Source organism: Lacerta agilis, chromosome 8, assembly GCF_009819535.1.
Source record: "Lacerta agilis isolate rLacAgi1 chromosome 8, rLacAgi1.pri, whole genome shotgun sequence".
Classification (NCBI taxonomy): domain Eukaryota; kingdom Metazoa; phylum Chordata; class Lepidosauria; order Squamata; family Lacertidae; genus Lacerta; species Lacerta agilis.
Genome location: NC_046319.1, coordinates 37,900,907 through 37,921,846, shown reverse-complemented (window position 1 = coordinate 37,921,846; position 20,940 = coordinate 37,900,907). Strand labels below are relative to the sequence as shown.

The following is a 20,940-nucleotide window of genomic DNA, read 5'->3' as shown; positions in this document are numbered from 1 at the left end:
AGTCTCTTAAAGCATCTGAAGGGCACCAGGGTTGGGAAGGCTACAGTAAATAGCAAGGGGCAGTGTTCTTTAGGAAATGAATAGTGCTCATTTCCGATTGGGAGATGGCAGCTGCTTTTATTCCAAAAGAATAAAAAGTGACAACTTTTCAAAACAAAAGGAAACAGTTACAGGTGGGTAGCCGTGTTGGTCTGCCATAGTCAAAACAAAATCGAAAATTCTTTCTAGTAGCACCTTAGAGACCAACTGAGTTTGTTCCTGGTATGAGCTTAAGCTTTAGAAAAAGTGTGTTTGTTTAGCTCAGCCTTAACATGTGGTCGGGGATTCTGTCATTATGATTCTAAAAAACAAACAAACACACAGAGAGAATGAAATGTTACCTCAAAGTTGTAATGTGTTTTAAAATATGATCCACTATTATTATTATTTTTTTAAAGGTTCTAGTTGATATTTGAAAAGATGAGAAATTAATTGTGTTGGAATATTAGCACTTCTGCAGTGGGTCATTGTGCCACAGAATGGGATTTGCTGCCTCTGCTCTTGGACAGCCCTTGCCAACCTGGCGCTGTTTTGGGGGGCAACCAGTTTGGGGCCGATAGACACTGTAGTCCAAAACATCTGGAGGGCACCAGGCTGGCGAAGGCTGTTCTAGACGGACGACTCCTTACCTCTCGCCCGCTTAGGTGTTAAAGAAGGCCACAATGAGGAAGGAGCAGGAGCCCGACTTCGAGGAGAAACGGTTCACGGTGACCATCGGAGAGGACGAGCGCGAGTTTGACAAAGAGAATGAATTTTTCCGGGACTGGAACTATCGTATCACTCGGGATGTTCGGGACTCGACGTAAGATGCAACTGTCTAATTCTGTCTTGTGGCAGGAGTGTGGACTTGAGCAGGCTGGCTTCTGTGAATCTTACTGCAGTCCTCCAGAGGGCAGTGTTGGCTTATCCAATGCTCTGTTGTATTGTTCAGTAGCAACACACACTTGCTCTCATCGCTTCAAGAGCCCTTCCTTGGTATTCAAGTGGGGCTCTTCTCCTCTGTGCAACACTCTTCTCCATATTGAGGGGCACACGTGAAGTGTGATAGCTATATTTCTTTCTATTGGTTGTCTTCTGTTTACAGCCCAACTGAAAACAGTCACACAAACCTGCCTTTTCCTGGTGTGCTTTGTTGCTAAGGCAGTCATGACCTCCTGCTCTTGCCCCAGTGCAATTCCTAATATCATTCCAGCTTCATGCTTCTAATACTTAAAGTTTTTTTTTAACATTATTGTGTTGCAAGGTGGGCCCCATCATTTGCAAAAAGTAGGTCAAGCAGGCTTCTCTGGCGATCCAGCAGCCGTGAGTGGGCTGTTGTATACGGGTCACAATCCTGGTTGGCATGACAGCTGATCCCAGCCTTCATGAGTCACCCCAATGGATCACTAGCTCACAAAGCTTAACCTACTTAGTACAGGCAGTGCATTGAGTAAAGGGAGCCTAGGTGTATAGAGAGACCTTCCATTTCTAGCATGATGAATGATGCCCTCCAGACAGGGAGATGTCTCTTCCCTGCTTCCTCAGTTGCATCACACACAAGTGCAAAATTTGGTATCATATTTTAAATCAAGTTTCTGGTCCATATAGTTATGAAAATAAACTTGGAAACAGTGGCTGTGAAACCTTGTTGAGCAGGGCTGCAAGTGGGCCAGGTTGGCTGCTGGGGGAGCTTCGGGGTTCAGTGTAAAATGAATTCTACAAAGATGCACCCTTTTCATATTTTGTTCAGGATGCAGAATTCAGCTTTTCTTTGCACGTAGTTTTTAATAAATACCCCACAACACTGAAAACAGGCAGGTTTCCATTACGGAAAATGGTTCTGACCCTATATTTTTTGACTGAAAGTTTTCTCTTTGTAAAACAGCATGGATATAATACCAGTCAAACTGAGTGCTTGCTATTAGCTCATGTGCTCTTGAGGCAGGTAAAATTAGTATGTTAATTAATATACTCCCCCAGGGGTGGGGAACCTTCAACCCACAGGTCTAATTAGGCCCACCAGGCCTTCTCATTTGGCCTTCCAGGCTGTTTTGGCCAAGCCATGCCCATATATGGCATCAGGTGAGAGGCAAGAAAATAAGTGGCTGGGCCAAAGGGGGTTTGCGGGCACCACTAAGTAGCATTTTCAGTGAAGACAAAACAGCTTGCCTGACATCACTGTGCTATCAAATGATTGACAGGGAATGCCCCCCTCAGGTGTGAAGACCCACACAAAAAGAAATAAATAGAAAAACCTCTCCCCCCCCCCCAGTTGAAAAAATGTTACATTAGGAAGTGTTTTCTTTTGGAATGATGCGATGAATATTTAAGATAAAGCATTTTTTTGCTGGCTTTTGACAGCTGAGATGTGTGTTTTCAGGGTCCATCCTATTCCCATTATTATAATCTGTTTCAACTGTTTTAAATTTTGACACTTAAATTGTTGCAACCTGCCCTGGGACCTGCTGGTAATAAATTGTATGATGCCAGTGCTAAACAGTTTTCAGTGCCTTTAGTTTCCCACTCAAAATGGAAAAAATAATAGGAAACTCTATGCAATTTAAGTCGTCATGTCTTAAAATATTTGCAAATATTCCAACACAACTAAATTCCAAATAAAGATTTGAATTTAATCATTGAAGCCACATTTTAAAATGTATTATTGATCCTCTCTCCCCAATCAGATAGTTTACTTTTGGCTAAAGGGGGAAGAAGAACCTTTGAGATTTATACAGCACATAAAATTAACACAAATATGCATCTTCGCCTATAGTTTTGCTTGCTAAATAGGTCAAATGTACTAAATCCAACCTCATTTTAGAGCATCAAAAAAGTTTCCAGTTCAAAATTTTCTAGAAGGCTCGCATCACTGCCCTTCCCCTAAGAGTTATTTTTTGCAAAACAATTTTAACATGCATTGAGAATGGCTTGTGATGTGTGAAGATGGCTGAGAGCTTCATAAATCTCCTCTTTTTTCCCTCCTCCCCTTGGTTTCTTGAAAAACTCCAGTGAGGTGGACATCAAAGAGAACGCTAACTATGGGTAAGCAGTCCCTAATCTCTGTTGTGCTTACAGCTGGCCCATGTTGCTTTCATTTTGATCCCTTGCAGTTCTTTGAAATTCTTTGGTCAATACCAGCTGCTGCGTAAGGCTTGGCTTCCAGTTGACCAGATCTTAACTTGGTGCATTCAGGTGTGGAGGCTTCCAGGTGTTGGCAGTGTGTCATGAAAGTTTACAGTAACTGCAGCATTCCTAAATAACAAAATGCATATTGACGTTTGGAGAGCAGTATGCATTTTCTGATGACATCCTCAGAAGGAAAGTCGTCAAGTAAAACCACAGCCATGGTTGTGGTGAAGTCTCCTCTATGCCCCAATATCTTAATTTACCAAACTTGCAGAGGCTTCACCTCTTCTCCCTTGACCAGTGCCCTCACAGCTTTCTGAGCTTTCAGTGGTTGAGGAGGGCCCAGCTCCAGCTGCTATCTTATTTATGTTCTGGTGCTAGGCATGCACACATGTGCCTGTTTGTTTGTTTGTTTTTTAAAGACACTGGGTGGATACAAACATGGTTGCTGCCATGTTTGGTGATAAGAGATCACTCTTTAAAGAATTGTGTTTCTGGCAATAACAGCAGTTTGGTTTCATTTGAATGTTTACCCTCTCTTGATTCCTCTGCAGGCTTGACCCTTATGCGGATCCTTATTATGATTATGATATAGAACGCTTCTGGCGAGGCGGGCAGTATGAGAACTTCAGGGTACAATACACAGACCCAGATCCGTACCGGAACTACAGATTGAGTAAGGTAGGTAAATGCATTCTCTTCTCACGAGCTGAGCTTTTATTCTGCAGTAGGTTGATCCAGACAGTTTAGCCCAAGTCATTGACCCAGTTCCTGTGTTACCTGAGTGCCGTGTTCACAACTTTAATGTGTGCATCTCATGTTGTTCCAGTAACATTTAATAATAATAATAATAATAATAATAATAATAATAATAATAATAATAATAAATTATTTGTACTCTGCCCTCCCCGGCCGGAGCCGGGCTCAGGGCGGCTAACATCATAAAACTAACACAGTATACAAAGAACATAAAAACAGGCAATCAATTAATTAAAATACATCTTAAAATTAGTTCAGAGCAAATTAAAATCTGGACAGATGGCAGTCCACGGGTAAAACTGAGAGTGGTTAATATTTTCTAGGGCCAACTGTTACCACTGGTCTTATAAAGGACCTGTGAGCGGGCTAGGAGGCCTCTTTAATGCTTGTTCTTATACAGAAAGAAAAGAATCAGACTGAACCCCGACCAAAGGTCTGGCGGAACAGCTTTGTCATGCAGGCCCTGTGGAAAGATGTCAAATCCTGCAGGGCCCTGGTCTTTTGTGAGAGAGCGTTCCACCAGGCCTGGGCCATGGCCAAAAGCCCTGGCTCTGGTCAAGGCCAGTCTAATTTCCCTGGGGCCTGGGATCTTCAGGGTGTTATTATTAAGGTCCTCCGTGGGGGATACCAGGAGAGGCGGTACCGTAGGTATGAGGGTTCTAGGCCGTATTGAGAATTGGAATCCTCAGTCCTTGTTGCTGACATGGGGAGCAACCAGCTCATGGAAGTCTCTTGTGTGGTTTCTTTGTTTCATGCAGGGAGGGATACAACCACACTGCTCAGGTAACTCAAGAATTGGCCCTCCTTGCAGTGAGAAACCATTGGAATAAAGGTTATCTCAAGGATTCCAAAACGGCATGTGTGGCTAGTTGGGGGTGGGGGGAATTAAATGCCATGTTAGATTATTGAAGGAACATCATATGTACATGTGGGTCAAAACTCCTAACGCAACTTAACCATTATTTTACAAGGAAAGGGAAAGAGAGAGGGAGAGGGAGAACAGGCAGCGCGAGCGAGAACGCGAGAGGGAGAGAGAGCGTGAACGGGAGCGGCGGCAGAGGGAGCGGGAGCGCGAGAGAGAACGGGAACGTGACAAGGAGCGCCAGAAAAGAAAAGAGGAATGGGAAAGAGAGAGGGAGCGCATCAAAAGAGACGAGAAGGACCGGCAGCACCGGGACCGAGAGAGAGAGCGGGAGAAGGAGAAGGAGAAGCCAAAACTGCGATCGCCACAGCCACCAAGGTACAGGCTATACTTTTTTCATGCTGTTGATGATGTGGCAGGGAAGGGTGTGAGGAGGTTTAGTCCCTGCTGGCTGGCAACTCAGAGAAGCTGATGTTTTACAACGGCATGAGACAGCATGTCGAGGGAAACTGTTTCTCTTGTTGGTTTCGTTAGCTCTTTATATGGGAGAGCAAAGGAAATCAAGATGGCAAATGTATTCGCTCACACCAAACAGAAGCAAAAGGTGTTCTGTGTTTGATTCAGACATGTTCTTTGAAGATTTTGCATTGTAGAAAGTCAAATCTATGTAAGCAATGTGTTTTACGATGTGAAATCTGTCAGAATGGAGCCTCATGAGAGACTCCCTGCTCCATTTATTTATTTTTTTAAAGTGAGTATGTCTGTCTCTGGTAAATGGCACCTTGTACCATTGAATGGCACTGCAAAAACCAGTTACTGGCACTAAATAAAAATATAGAAATGTCAACTGTTTAAATCAAGGCCACCTCACATGCTGTTACACATAATTGAATAGGCCTGGGTACTTTAAGTGTATAAAGCATTAAAGCTACTCTCTGTTTAAAAAAAAAAATCACACTGTATGGCCAAGGGTATAGAATAAGGTCATACCAAAATAGAAAAAAGGCTATTAATATAGTTGAAATACATACAAATTCAAATGTTCATCAAATTAAATGAATAGCATTAAAAAATGTTTTCTGTAGCTCACATTTCAGAACTGCCAGTGGTGAATGACACAATGCCCAGTAATGTAACTGGATCAAAAAAATCATTCATTACTTACACTGGCAATATCACAGCTTGACTTATTACTTACTAGATTTTTTAAATGTGGGTTGTAAAAACTGGTTCTTACATTAGATAGAATTTACAGTTTGTGGAGAAAATTCTCTGGAGAATTTTCTAGCAGAGAATATTCTCACCTCACATCAGTAAGCCTCATTCTCCCTGCCTGTTGTACCCCCGCTTCTTCCACTTTCCACTCCAGTTCTTGGCAATAACCTTCACATAGACCAGATTATGCAAAGTTAGTAGTTTGTATAATTCTGTGTACAGAATTTGGGTTCCTTTTGGCACTGAGTTCAGTTAGGGTTTCATTTGGTGTGTATGCAGCCCTCAGCAGAATAAGGGGTGGTGGGAGAGGAGGCAAAGGGAAGGGCCTGCTCCTCATCCAAAAGAGGGCACTCCTTGTATAGTGGCCTCTGGCTGAAGACCCAGTTTGGGGAACTTGTAACCCTCCAGATGTTATTGGACTCCCATCAGCCCAACTCAGCATAGCAAATGATGGTCAGAGATTGGGGAGGGGGTCAAATCCAACAACATGGGCAGATCCACATGTTTCTCACCCCTGTTGAAGATTTTATTTCTTAAACTTGGTCAGCAAGTATTTTTTTAAGAGTTCCCTTCCCCTTTCTGCAGTTCATTTACCTAACTTGGTTATTTTTTTTCACACTGGGCATGAGAATGGGGCCCAGGTCACAAAACCTGCCCCCAACGTATATAACCTTTGTTCCCTAGAGTTCTCAGCCTTGAGTCTAAATGCCAGCTTCAACTTGCATTTTCTTGAGTCTTTCATTAATATAGATAGCAAAATGCAACCTTCCCCAATTCCCATCAGCTCCAGAATACATGCCGCCATGCTGGCTGGGGCTGCTGGGAGTTGTAGTCCAAAACATCCGGAGGTTGGGGAAGGCTGGCATGATGTGTCCCAACTGCTTCTTCACGCTCATTATATAACTCAACCGGCTGGTGAATAAGCAGGGTGAAGTAAGGGTGATGTAAGACCGAAATGTTCACAGGTTGCTAAAAGCCAGGTTTCCCCAGCTCACCAACTCTGCTATAAAGAATGCAGACCAGGTTCCCTATTGCAAGAAGAATGCATTCTTTTCTCTCTGAAACATTTGGAGGCTTCTTTTCCACACTTGCCCTTAATTGGGCCAACGTCATCTCATTCTGTTTCCTTGTTATGCCTCAGCTGAATTTGGAGAGAGGTTTTGGGTGTTTTTTGAAGCACAGTGATGATCAGTTTTATGGGTATCCGAAGGATATATTCACCATGTCACTCTGGGTGCAAGCTGTTTAGGTGGCAACATCTCAACTGACAATGTGCAAGGATTTTATTATTTGTTTGTTTTATTACATTTATGTCCCACCTTTTCTCCCAGAAGTTCAAGGTGGTGTCCCCAGTTCTCCCCCTCCTCCTTTAATCCCCACAACAACTCTCTGAGATAGGTTAGGCTAAGATGCAGTGACTGGCCCACGGTCACCCAGTGAGTGGAGATTTGAACTCTGATCTTTCGGCTGCTAGTCCAGCACTTCTAATTGCTACACCACACTTCCTATCTTCCTGTCAGCAAAACCACGTCAATCACGTCTGCAAACCTGTGATGAAAATTGCTGTATGGATAACAGAATTTTATTATGTGTTTTTTCCGCTTTTATGATTGCATATTTTTCTTGACACAGTATGATTCGATTTATATTTATTTTGTTGGTTTAGCCACTTTAATCAGTATATGACATCCTGTGTAACTATGGTATGGTCAAAACAGCAAATTGATTGCTTCCACATTTCCTCCTCCTTGGAAGTTGAGTTCTAATTATAGAAGTTCTTGAGTTCTAAATATAAATTTATAGCTTGAAAAGGACAACAATTTGCAGGTCTGCTTGATACGTAACACCTTTAGGAATTCTTCATGTTTAACTAGTTGGCCTTTTCCTTGGCAGTGGGGAGTGACTTCACATTAATTGAGTTTATTTATAGACTCCTGTGCTTTCCCTAATCATTAAATCCTAGCTCAGCTCTTGGCAACTTCAGCCTCTTGCGTAGTTTTGGGCTGACGCTGTCCAAATTGCTCACGTGGTTTTGGTGAGGCTTCCAAGTCTGAAAAGCCTCATGTGGATGGCAGCTTCCAGATATCGAGTGTTTCTGTATAACAGATTTTTGTCTTGAACTAACATTCCTTGCGGGATGTCTTAAAATCGCAAGAGCAGAACAAAAAGTGGTTGCATAGGCCTGGTGTTTAAAAAAAATACATGCCTTCCAAAAATGCGTTTTAACCAGTTAAAATACATATTTGATGTTTTTATAACTGGAGTAAAGGAAGTCATATGTGGTCCTTTCTGAGTGGTGCCAGCCAACAAAAGGGGTCCTTTTCACTTCTGCAGGTGTTGCTTCAAGCACACAAACACCCGCTACCGCCGGGGGGCTCTCCCAGTCCATGGGGAAAGGAAGGGATATACCATCTGGGAGGAGCTATAGCTCAGTATATCTGAGCTAAGTGGACCGTATGATCTGAACTCTCATAACAAATGTAGCCTGAAGCAACTGTCTTGTTATAAAGCACTCTTCACTCATAGCAGAACTCCTAGCAGTGTAGATATCATAGATACTGATTACTTATATTTGTTTCTTCCTCTGGCAAAGGGCCTACTTGCTCTGTTTTCTCTTTTGCACATACTGGGCTGGGGAGTGGGGCTTGTTTCAACTCCTCTCAGGCATGCTGGAGAAGGGCATAACTCAGGGGTAGAGCATCTGTCTTGAATGCAGAAAGTCCCTGGCATCTCCACGTAGGGCTGCAAGAGGCTCCCTGGACAATACTGGGCTAGAAGGGTCAGTGGGTCTGTTTCTATCTAAGGCAGCTTCCTATGTTCCTGTGCTGCTCACTGCAGCCGCCTTGTGCAAGTCACTATACCGGAGCCTAACCTACCTTCTAGGATAGCTGTGAATATAATGCCAAATCTTTTCCCCGCCCCCTTCCCTGGAGGAAGTGTGAGATACTAATGTGATAAGTAACAGGACTTTTCCTTTTGTATCTGGTTCCAAAAACTGAACTTGAGAACAAGTTGGTGCCCGGAAATATTGTATTGCGATGTGGCTGTTTCACCATGCAAAGGGTATTGCTTCTTGGTATTGTTCACGCTCGCTGTGATTTCATCTAAATGGATTCCAGCGTGGCCCCTGAGGGAATTCTTTCCCTCCCTAACACCAAATAGGAACCCGTGAAATGGAGTTGGCAAGAGCAGCAGCAGCAGCAGGAGGAGGAGGAGTTAAAAGCATAAATGAACATTTCTCACTCAGTCAATGGGAAAGCTGCCAACTTATTAAGGTGACTCAGGCTAAAGAAAGTTAAAAACAAAACAGCCCACCAGTATTTGCTATTCAGTTCAAATTGAATCCAGTAGGGAAGAGATCAAAGGCAATTCTGTTCTGGTCAGATTATGGTTTATTTGAAGATAATCTTAGCTAAATCAAGGATTCTACAAAACTGACCAGAAACCCATTTTTTTTACACACACACACACACTTTAGGTTAGCAATGGGGCAAATGAGCCAAACAATAAATTGCCGCCTGTTCTTATGTATTCCAGAGGGTTAGCCACAATAGCTTGTTGTCATAAAACAACAGTCTCTCTCCCCAAGAAGGGATGGGGAGCCTGCAGCTCTCCAGATGTTGTTGGACTACAGGTTCCATCATCCTTGACCATAGGCCCTGCTGACTGGGGCTGTTGGCTCCTACAACATCTGGAGGGCTGCAGTTCCCCTATCCCTGTGCTGAGGACTAAGTTTATTGTGGTTTAAGCGCTTGCTGTCCAATGCAAGGTGTAGTCATCGGAGTGGGTAGATGTAAATGCCGTTAGGGCAGGAGGAAGCAGGAGTGGAGATAATGTTTTCTGCCAGCAGGCAAAGTAGTAAGAGAGAAAACTTTGCAGAGTATGGATGAAAAACGACAACCACATCAAAAGGCTAAGAGACCCAGTCAGAATGGGTGTGGCCCACTCCAAGCTGGTGACAAACTATCCATGCAGAATGAATTGTCCCAATGAGGGACAATTACTTTCTGTACTGTTCAAGCCACGCCCAGTTGAGCCGCAGTCTGATAGTGTCAAATTTGCAAATGGATGCCAGCTCAGCCTCTTGACGCTCCCTTCAGAAACATTCAAGTGTGGCAGCTTTGAAGTTGGTTGCAAAATGTCCGAGAAAATCTAAATGCTTAGTCACATTTGCTGCCTTTGATGGTCCAGTTTTCTTCCTTGCAATGATGCTAAGAAATAACCCTAACCTACCGGAAATATGAGGCTATAGTGAGTAACCATCTTTTTCTTCATATATTGCACAAGGGTTGCAGCTGACTCTGAATAACTGCTTGAAATCCCATTTGAGCTGTTCGAGGTTCTGAGCCCAAAGAATCCAGGTTTTGGGAAGTATATGCAAATATACTCATTTGCATAAAGCAGTACAATGTGTGTACTGCTGCTCCTTCTCCCTCTCCTCCCCCCCCCCAATAATAATAATGTTGGTTTCCTAGTCCCCAGGGCAAGTAGCAGGATGAAAACGCAGCACATTATCTAACTCAAAAATCATGCTAAATAGAATGTATGTGAAAACCTCATTCTCAATTAAAAGCTTTTAATTATGGCTACACTGTCAGCATAAATCAAAGGATGAAAGTACAACTTGGTGTGTTAGCCATGACGCACCCAAACAGTGAGCAAGTCTGAGATTAATCTAATTTACATGATCCCTCTGTATATAGGATAAAATTTAAGAGTTGAATCTACTCAGAGTAGACCCATTGAAACAAATGGGCATGATTAACAGGTTCCTTGATTTCAGTAGACCTACTCAGAGTAGAACTTAGTTGGATTCAAGTGTTTGCCCGTTTCTTCTTTCCCCACAAGTACTGCAAGGTTGGGGATACCATAAATGGGGAGAGCACTGCTTTTGCACTCAGGTCCTGCTTTCTGGCTTCCCAATAGGGCATCTGGTTGGCCACTATAATAACAGAATGTTGGACTAGATGGGCCATTGTCCTGTGCCTCCTCCACCCTCATGATTATCACATGAGCTCCAGGCACATATGCAGAGTTCTCTTACTTGCTGGAGCTTCCCCACTCATTTAATGAGAAGGTCCATACAGCAACACTTCCTCTACCACCTGCCATTGCAACATTTCACCAAGCTTTAGATCAGTGATTTCCACCAAGAAGAAGAAGAGGAGGAGGGGGAGTTTGGATTTGATATCCCGCTTTATCACTACCCGAAGGAGTTTCAAAGCAGCTAACATTCTCCTTTCCCTTCCTTCCTCCCCTGCAACAAACACTCTGTGAGGTGAGTGGGGCTGAGAGACTTCAAAGAAGTGTGACTAGCCCAAGGTCACCCAGCAGCTGCATGTGGAGGAGCAGGGAATCGAACCCGATTCACCAGATTACAAGTCCACTGCTCTTAACCACTACACCACCTCTTACAGTTTCAAGAGGGACACTTTGCGCCATGATTCCAAGATCCATGCAGGGGGTCTGCTTTGGGCTCCCATTTTCAGACAGGAGTCCATCATGCTGCATGTGGACAAGCTGTTTTTGAAAGCAAGGAGCTTGTCAAAAGCCATTCATAAAGCAGCAGGAAAGAAATAATAGAAAAGGAACCTTTTAGATTGACAGCTCCGATATTGCAGTAAGTCAATGTGAAGAATTAAGTTGGAGCTATAACGATAGTAGAATTATTTGCCCTTGTGAGTGAATTAGTTAGGGTTGGCACCCAGTTCAGTTTACCAGTCAAATGTTGTCAGCTGGTCAGTGAAACGATGATACTGTTGATGCTTCCGACTTGGCCAGCAATCTGCTTGGCACAACTGCCTTTAAAAGCTGGTTCTTTGCTTTATTTCCTTTGGATGCTTTGGGTTCAGTTGTTGTTGGTTTTTTAATGTAACTGTAGACAGACCCTGGTGTTCCTGAATGAAAGCCAGAGAGAACCATCCAGTGAATTGTTCACATTTTTAGGAATAGTAATGTGTTTTTGTAATCATCACAAGCATCAAACTTCTGAAACTTGTTCAGGCTGCAGTCCTATATGCACATACTTTGGAATAAGTCACTGAACTTGGTAGGACTTCCTTCTAAGTAGATGTGCAATATTTGTCATTCAAATAGGCATGTGTTTCTGTTCAGCTTAACCTGCTATATCTGGTGGCAGTTGAGTAACCACTTCCAGGCCTTTTCATTTCCTTTTGTCAATCCTGGGAAATTTACAGTGATGTCAGAGTGACACCTTTCTTTTAAAAAAATGTATTTTTTTTTAAACTTCCTTGCTAGGTGGACTTTCAGAGTTGCAGTGATGTCATTGATGCTCTTCAATGGCCATTTGGTCATTGAGTTTTCCTGCTTGATATGACTGGTTTATCAGTGAAAAATGCTTGCTTATGTCATGTATAGAAGAAGGGGAAGTAAGGGGGGAAAGTTAACTTTCTCTGAGCAGAAGATAATTCTCCAGGCTGCATAAGAAGGTTGCGTGATCATTTGCATTAAACATTCCAAGGGATTTTTTTTACCCCCCTCGAATTCAGTGCCCTGGCAGAGGTCCACATTTAATCTTCTTGATTTCCTCCTAAAACGAAACAACCTGTCTAAACAAAGCAAAGAATGATTTGTTCGCAGCAAATTTCCACAGCAAGTGGTGTGCTGAATTATGCTGTGATTTCCCTTCTAACAGGAACTTGGCGTGGCTAAACAAATTTCCTAGCAAGCAGAGACCAAGCCCCAAAAATTGGTGCTCAGACTGAGTATTTCTGGTGTTTTTTTTCCTGCAATGAACCACCAGCTATTTCAGATTTTACATTTCTGGGTGACGCTCTAGGAAGCACTGGGCCCTGGGGCAGGTATGCATTGCCTCTTGACTTCGGCTGGAATCATAAGAATCCCTGCAAGAAAAACAACGCAGAAAGCCAAGTACAAAGAAGCCTGGGTTTCCTCACAATAAGCAAGAGCTAAGGTAGAGCAAGATAGGAAGATACTGTTTAGATTGTTGCTAGGACCAGGAAGATAAAGAAAAGAAGAAATCAATGGAAGCCACTCGAAAACGACCAATATTCTATAGAAAGCAATTAGGTCTAGATTCAGCATTCCCTGACCACCAGCGCAAGAATGAAAATAAAGGTTGTGCAGTATGAAATGCAGCGCAACAGTTGCACGCGCAGCAAGAAGTATCAGGACCCCTGCAGTCTGTTGCACAACCGGCCACAAGAGCCATTACTAGTTTCTGGCATCTTCTCTTGTTCAAGCCATTCTGCTACACAACTGGCAACACCGCTAAGCAACTGCAATTCCAGTCCCCTTCTGTTTTGCAAGCCCTTCTAGGATGCCGCACATATGCTTCCAGGCTTTCCTTAGCTTCAATGAGGGCGGGAATCTTGATATTTGTAACTGGAATCTGGGGATTGCACGATACCGATTTTGAAACTGCACCCTGGGATCTGGACTTGTAGGTGACACAGCATGTGTAGCACCCATGATTGCAAAGATGATACTGGCTAGGGCAGAAAGTCCGAAAATCTGAGCTTGGAATTGTTTAATTGTAGAAGCTATGTGGGGAAGTACCAAACTTCATAGAGTTTAGTGTCATTATCTCTTGATTGCCATTTATGCTTACTTCCTCCTCTCCCCATGCCCTCGTCTTGGGTTGTTCAGTCTTCATCAGGCAAAGTTCAAATTCCCTGACCAGGTGACAGAATGATTCCCTTTTAAAAAAATATTTATTTATACTTTTAAGATATAGAAGAAGAAGAAGAAGAAGAAGAAGAAGAAGAAGAAGAAGAAGAAGAAGATATCTTTATTCGGCTATAAGCCCACAACTCTTTTAAGATATATACATTTCACTTATTTTACATTCATTCTGACATTTTAAATCTTGACTTCCTTCCCCCTCTTTCTGCGGTTCCTTAGTTTTTGTATCCATTCTTCCTTTGCTGGGACTTCTTCTTTCCATTTTTGGGTATGTAACATTATTGCCGCTGTAGTCATGTACATGAATATATTTCTATACAATTTAGGTAGTTCTATCCCTATAATTCCTAAAAGAAAGGCTTCTGGTCTTTTTCCAAATGTTATTTTAAACATCCTTTTCATTTCATTGTATATCGTTTCCCAGTAAGTCTTAACCTTACTACAAGACCACCACATATGATAAAAAGAATCTTCTTTCTCTTTACACTTACTTGATTTAGTTTTATACATTTATGCCAGTTTACTTGGTGTTAGATACCATCAATATATCATTTTCATATAATTTTCTCTTAAACTACAGCATGCTGTAAATTTTATATCCCTATTCCACAATGATTCCCACTACCACCACCCCACCCAACAGATCTCCATCTTTGACAGTCATACCATCGTGCTGATTTTCTCCCCACCTGAAAAAGACGCTTTCCCTTTCAGATCTAGTCCTAGATGGGTGATGTAGCTGCAAGGGGTTTTTGAAAGCAAAGGAGTAAGAAGGTTCTGCAGTATTAAGTAAACACTAAAGTGATTTGATCTGTTGATTTCCTCTGAAAAGCTCAAGTAATAAAAAGCACCCTGGATAAGTGTAATACGTTTCCTTCTGCATTTTGTGCTTTTGTGTTGACATCTTCACCTCCAAATGCCTTTACAGGAAACTTTTTAATATTCTATAACAGTGATTCTAAAACCTTTGTTCCCACTGTCCACTTGACAATTGCTGGGGGTCTTGGCAGACCATTTAATGATTTTTCTGCCTGTTGTAGCAATGGTAACGTTGTGCGCTAGTTGCTTTTTAATTGCCCCCCCCCCTTATATATTGTTTTACAATTTGAATTCCATAGAATTGTCATATAATGAAATGCAACCCAAGGGATAAAAGAAGCAATAAAAGCACACTTTTAAGTCCACATGAGTATTTAATGCGATGGACGTGCCATCTCCCAACTTCCCCCATGAATCCACAGACATGCCATGGACCATAGTTTGGCATCCCCCGTGTCTAGAGCCTGTGCCTGCCACTGCTGGGTCTGATAGGTGGTACACGGAGGTGGTAGATCACTGGCGGAAAAGTGCTGCTGCCATAGCTCTGAGAAATGAGAGTGGATTGGGCCACCCTGTACTCTACATCACCACTACTGCTACCCTGAATCTCCTACCTCTGCAACAAGTGGGACTGCCTGTTCAGAGCAGGCAGGGCGGGGCAGTTGGGACACCCCTGTATCCCTTGTTCCAGCTAAAGGACAGGTTGCAACCCTGCATTGTCAATTGGAGAGATTCTAGTTTGAATCTATAGTTCAGGGGTAGACAACACAGTCCCTTCCAGATGTTTCTTGGCACCAGCTATCTCTGACCTTTGGCCATGTCCACTGAGTCTGATGGGAATTGTAGTCCAAAACATCTTGTGGTCTCTTCATTGGCTATCCCTACCCTAGTTACTTTACTGGGTCAATCACTACAATGCTGTTTACATGGGGCTGCCTTTAAAAATGGTTTATTTATATTTATTTTAAGATATATATGTAGGCTGCCTTTCTGAATACAACCTATCCATGGTGGCTCACATTGTTAATCATTGGTACAGTTGGTTGTAAATTTGTTTCCAGGCTCAATTTAAAGAACTGGTATTAAACTGGTCCTAGACTGTTTATGGCTTTAAAGGCTACCTTGAGGATTGCCTTTGTACATCTGAAGCTGCCCAGCCTTTAAACTCCAACTCACCTGAGATCACTTGGTCAGGTACAATAGATGGGCCTTTCTTGGTAATTGCACCCAAACTATGGACTGCAACTCCCAATGGAGATCTTTCAGGATGCCTATTGAGGATGTTTCTATATCAACAGGCTTTCAGTGTTTTAATTACCATACTTTTCCGTGTATAAGACTGTTGTTTTTTTACTCTAAAATAATGTTCAAAATCTGGGCTCGTCTTATACACGGATAGTATCTCCCCCCATTTTCTTAAATCGGAGTCCCCAAAAATAGGGGGCATCTTATAGACGGAAAAATACGGTACTCTTAAGGAATTGATTTTTTAGTGGGGGGTTTTTTTTAAAAGATATTGGCCCCTTTATGTTTTTTTTTTTTTTTTTACTGTTATATGAATTGCTTTTGGTTTTTAGCGGTGTCTTTGTGACTTTTGTTTGTATTTTTGTAAGCTGATTTGATCTTCAGAAACACAAGTTATAAAATAGGTGCAGTTTGGCCCTTGTACACAGAACTGGGGGTGGGGACCCAGGTCACTGGGTGGCCCAAGAGAGAGCCTTCTCGCCAGCTAACTACATTTTTTTTTTCATTTTCCAGCCGCCAACCTGAGCCACCAAAGAAGGAGAAAGAGGCGACTACGACCACCCCTTCTCAGTCCAAGAGAGCAGATGAGTGGAAGGACCCTTGGCGCCGATCAAAATCCCCCAAAAAGAAGCATGGGCTGTCTGCTTCACCCAGCCGTGCTCGCAGGCGCCGGAAAACCTCTGCCTCTTCAGCCTCCGGCTCAGGTTCATCAAGGTGTGAACCCGAGATGGGCAGCAACTGATGCAAGGGGATTTCTTACAATCAGCATCACTTCAGATGGCTCCCGGGACTCAGTCCTAGCAGAAAGAGCAATGCTGCTGGTGGGAGGAGCATGTGAGCCAGAGACAAAGAGAATAGGCTGTGCTGCCAGGGGATGCTGTTGTGAATAAGCGTACAGCCCTTTCTTGGGTGCACTAGGGCAGATTGCTCTGGTGTTAGTCAATGGAAAGAGATGCATAAATCAATACTGTGACCTGTTGAGACTGAATGGCAAAGAGTGACAGCCTGTGCCCCTGGAAAGGTAGCCTCTAAAAGCAGGCTACAGCAGAGTAGGACATAGACATTCTGTGATCTCGTGTGAACCTACTAGAATTTTGGGGAGATTTTGAAATAAGGGAGCTTCTTAAAGCAAGTAGAACTGAAAATAAGAATTCATACAAATGTTCCAGTTGCCAAAATGCTGTTCCCTCATATGTGCACATACCTTTTATTCCCTTTCAGGTCATCTTCTCGCTCCTCCTCCTATTCTGGATCCGGTTCTTCGCGGTCACGGTCCAGATCTTCCTCATACAGCTCCTACTCTAGTCGCTCTTCCAGGCACAGCTCCTTCTCAGGCAGTCGATCCAGGTACTGTTTCTCCAAATGTGTTAGCTGGCAGGTTCTTGAGCTACCATAGTGAGCCTCCCTAAGTCAAGACAGGTTCTTATAGGTGAGTCTGGGCAGTACCCTATGGAAAGCTCAGGACAGCCACTTGATGTCAGTTTTAAGGTGGTGCTGGAAATCCTGGAAGTGGAATCCAGGACATGGACTAAGTCAGGGGTCCCCAAACTAAGGCCCAGGGTCGGATGCGGCCCAGTCACCTTCTAAATCTGGCCCGCGGACGGTCCAGGAATCACTGTGTTTTTACATGAGTAGAATGTGTGCTTTTATTTAAAATGCATCTCTGGGTTATTTGTGGGGCATAGGAATTCGTTCATATTTTTTTCCAAAATATAGTCCGGCCCCCGGGAAGGTCTGAGGGTCAGTTGACCGGCCCCCTGCTGAAAAAGTTTGCTGACCCCTGCACTAAGTTCAGAATTCAAGCAGCTTAGCTGGTCCCTAAGGCACAGCTGCATGATTGCTGCATATAAGTAGTTTTAAATATCCTTTATTTTAATGCCCCCTCCTTTTGATAATTAAAATACCCAAAATGCTCATCTAGGTTGCTATTTTTTCTTCAAAATAAATCATACCTTCGTCGTTAATTCATTGCATCTTTGAGAGCACTTTACATATTAATATTGCATTCCATATTTTTCGGGCCCATTTGCCCACTGCTGCTTGCTTATTGCATTTTTCCCTATTGTAAGAAGCATTCTTGCACCTGCAAATAAAATGCTCACCAGTATTCCACTCAGTTCTCCTCTTCACACAATTTCTCACGTCAGCCTAACAGTATCTGGAGGGCAACAAGGCTGACATAGGATTTCTTGGAGTTTCAATCCCATTTCCATGCTCACAAACTCACAGGTGTGGCCTGCTGACTTGTGCAGAATTTACACACGAGTAAGTGTGTTTATGGTTGTGACCCTGCAATGGCATTTCAAATAGACGCAGTCACCACTGTCGCATGCACCGGAAATAGGCAGTTTCCTAGATGGGCACCCTGCCAAACTACTTTGCGTGTTTGGGTTGGCTGCTGCTACTGAATGTTATGAAATGGTGATGAAATATCCAGGTACAATATGTTTACGATCATCTGTTATCAGAAGAGAAAAAGTTGTGTAAACAAATGGTGGCAGTCTTGTGACCCATGGAGATGATTTTCTCTTCCAGATCAGCAGAGGCAGTTGAAATAGAGGAGTGGGTGGGGGGGGGGAGATCTGGATGACTGTCCAATAATTCTATGATGCCTTCAGCCCCTGACAGGGAGCTGCTGTTTCTCCACTTTCTGGAGGTTGCCTGCTTGGAAGGGTTCCTTTTCCCAGTCCATGTTCTAGCTTCCTCTCTACCAGGAGATGTTACCGTTGGCTTAAAATGATGGGGCACGGAACCGTTTCTGAGCTATCAGAACCTGCTATATTCCTACTTGGACCCTGAAGAAAAGGGAGTCCCATGTTGCCGGATCCTGACCAGGGTAGAGCTCAGCTCTTTTCTGGCCCCATACCGAGATGTGGGTGGAGAAAGGCCCATCCTATGGAACACTACAGTTCAGCATCCCTCCCTTTCCTGCTCCAAATTCTGCAGATTAGAAGCTAGGCAACTAAATTCTTGTCTCATTTGATCAATTCTAATTCCAGGATTTGGGTCCTTTTCCCCAGTGAAGTTGCACTAGGGCAAGAGCCTGGAGGGAATGGGAAGAGGGGCAGTTACGGAATCTGAGGGCTGTTGGGACAAAGAGCAAAGTTGGTGAGGCACCACCCCCAGTTACTGGCAGTCCTGCTGGGTGTGTTCCTTGGCTTCTCATTTCAGGCGGCCCATTTCTGCCACCCACCCATGCTCTGAAGCTTCTTTCCTTTCCTTCCTTTCCTTCAAGGGTGGTGCTTCTCAACACACCCAGCCCCACTTTGCCAACAGATGGTGGGTGCTGGTTTTTCTCCGCAGTACCTCTGATCTAAGAATCCTGTGGACACAGATCACTCACAGCCTTGAATGTGGCATGCACACCGCTTGTCACACTGAAAAGTCGAAAGCCATCATCTATCCAAAAGACGCATCCCAAAAGTTGGATAGTAGAGAGTTTTGTAAAAGAAAAATGGTACCATTTTTTAACTCTCTTCAGAGATTCTTATCAGCCTGCTTTACACAGATAACAGCAGAAGTGTGGCGTTGGAGGCGAGGGCTTGCATGAGCTTAGAGCTTTCCCCCCCACAGTGGCAGGTGAGGGACCAGTGTCAACAGATCCTCCAAAAGCCAATTCAGAGTGGAGCCCTGCAGGTGCTGCTTCCAGGGTTAGCAGGCCATTCAAATCTCACCAGTTGGCCACCTGTTGTTTGATTGTGCCCATATATTGTTAAATATTCAATGAAGCCATCATGCTTGAAGAATTGGCCCTGTTGCCTACTTAGCACATCCATCTGCCTTTAAAACTGTCTTTTGCTTTTCAGTAGTTGTTGTTACTTCACTTTGTTACTTTGCTTTATTTTGGTTCAGTCCAAAAAAAAACCCCAAAACTGTAGACTGATCCTGATGTTTCACAATAAAAACCAAATGGAATAATATTCAGTGAATTGTTTGCATTTAGAAGGAACTTGGCATGGACGTTTATAATTCAGTTTGGTGTGTTGAAAAGTTACTTTCATTGTGTCACAGTAATGGTTAAGTAATTGGATTTTGTCGTTATTTATTCATTTCATTGGTGGATCACTTCCCATAAAGCATCCTGAAGTGATTTAGCAATAAAAACAACACAATTCCAATCCAGATACTGGCTGGCATAAAAATATTTACATAATTAAAGGCTTGTTGGTCTTCAATAGAGCTAATAGAGATGGTGCTTGTCTGATATGTAATGAGAAGGACTTCCAAAGAGTACTAAAGGCCTAATTCCTACATTGTATGGAACTGGTATTCTGTTGAGTCAGTTATCTGGAGGAAGCCCTCTACTTCAGAGGGCAGTGATCCGTTGTGGGTATATAAGGGGTGAAAAGATCTTTTAGGTGTCCTGGTCCCAAGCTGTACAGGGCTTTGTGCACCAGTACCAGCACTTCATAAATATCAAGCCTATTGATTATTATATTACTGTTGTTGTTCTTAATAAAGTTAATGCATTAAATAGTAGACTAGTCATGTCCTTTCTGGGCATTTGTGGTACAGAAATTAAGTGGTATAGAAATTAAATAATCAACAATTTTTAGAGGCACCCCCAGGGACGTGGGTGGTGCTGTGGTCTAAACCACTGAGCCTAGGGCTTGCTGATCAGAAGGTCGGCGGTTCGAATCCCCACGATGGGGTGAGCTCCCATTGCTCGGTCCCAGCTCCTGCCAAAAGCATGCCAAAAGTGCAAGTAGATAAATAGGTACCGCTCCGGCGGGAAGGTAAATGGTGTTTCTGTGCGCTGCTCTGGTTTCACCAGAAGCAGTTTAGTCATGCTGGCCACACGACCCCGAAAAACTGTCTGTCGACAAACGTCAACTCCCTCGGCCAGTAAAGCAAGATGAGCGCCGCCACCCCAGAGTCGTTCACGACTGAACTTAACTGTCAGGGGTACTTTACCTTTTTTAGAGGCACCCCCCCAATTCAACCAGGCTTCTGCTGCATTTAAAGGGTGTATCTAGACTTTTCCCTCATTCTCTCTCTCTCTCTGTTGTCTGACTTTTCAGGTCACGGTCCTTCTCATCTTCCCCATCTCCTTCTCCAACGCCATCTCCACACAAACCTCTTCCCAAAGCTAAAGGAGAGCCTGCAGCACCTGCTGGAAAGGGGTAAGATGCTGTGTCCGCTCTGGGCAAAGCGACATTGGGACATTCCCTTTTGAGGTTCTATAAGCAGTATAAAGGTGCAGGGGCTCTTTGCATTTGTCACATTTAGAA

At 43.4% G+C, this 20,940-nt stretch overlaps 1 protein-coding gene across 2 annotated transcripts in view; it reads left to right on the top strand.

The window, feature by feature from the left end:
• Positions 1-20,940, top strand: part of ZC3H18 (zinc finger CCCH-type containing 18) — a 58,855-nt gene that overhangs the window by 23,536 nt on the left and 14,379 nt on the right. For both annotated transcript variants that reach the window (XM_033157002.1, XM_033157001.1), the window contains exons 6-12: positions 684-841; positions 3,028-3,060; positions 3,699-3,825; positions 4,875-5,143; positions 16,223-16,423; positions 16,931-17,056; positions 20,731-20,832. In XM_033157002.1, the coding sequence (XP_033012893.1) occupies positions 684-841; positions 3,028-3,060; positions 3,699-3,825; positions 4,875-5,143; positions 16,223-16,423; positions 16,931-17,056; positions 20,731-20,832 (1,016 nt within the window). The remainder of the gene's footprint in view (positions 1-683; positions 842-3,027; positions 3,061-3,698; positions 3,826-4,874; positions 5,144-16,222; positions 16,424-16,930; positions 17,057-20,730; positions 20,833-20,940) is intronic.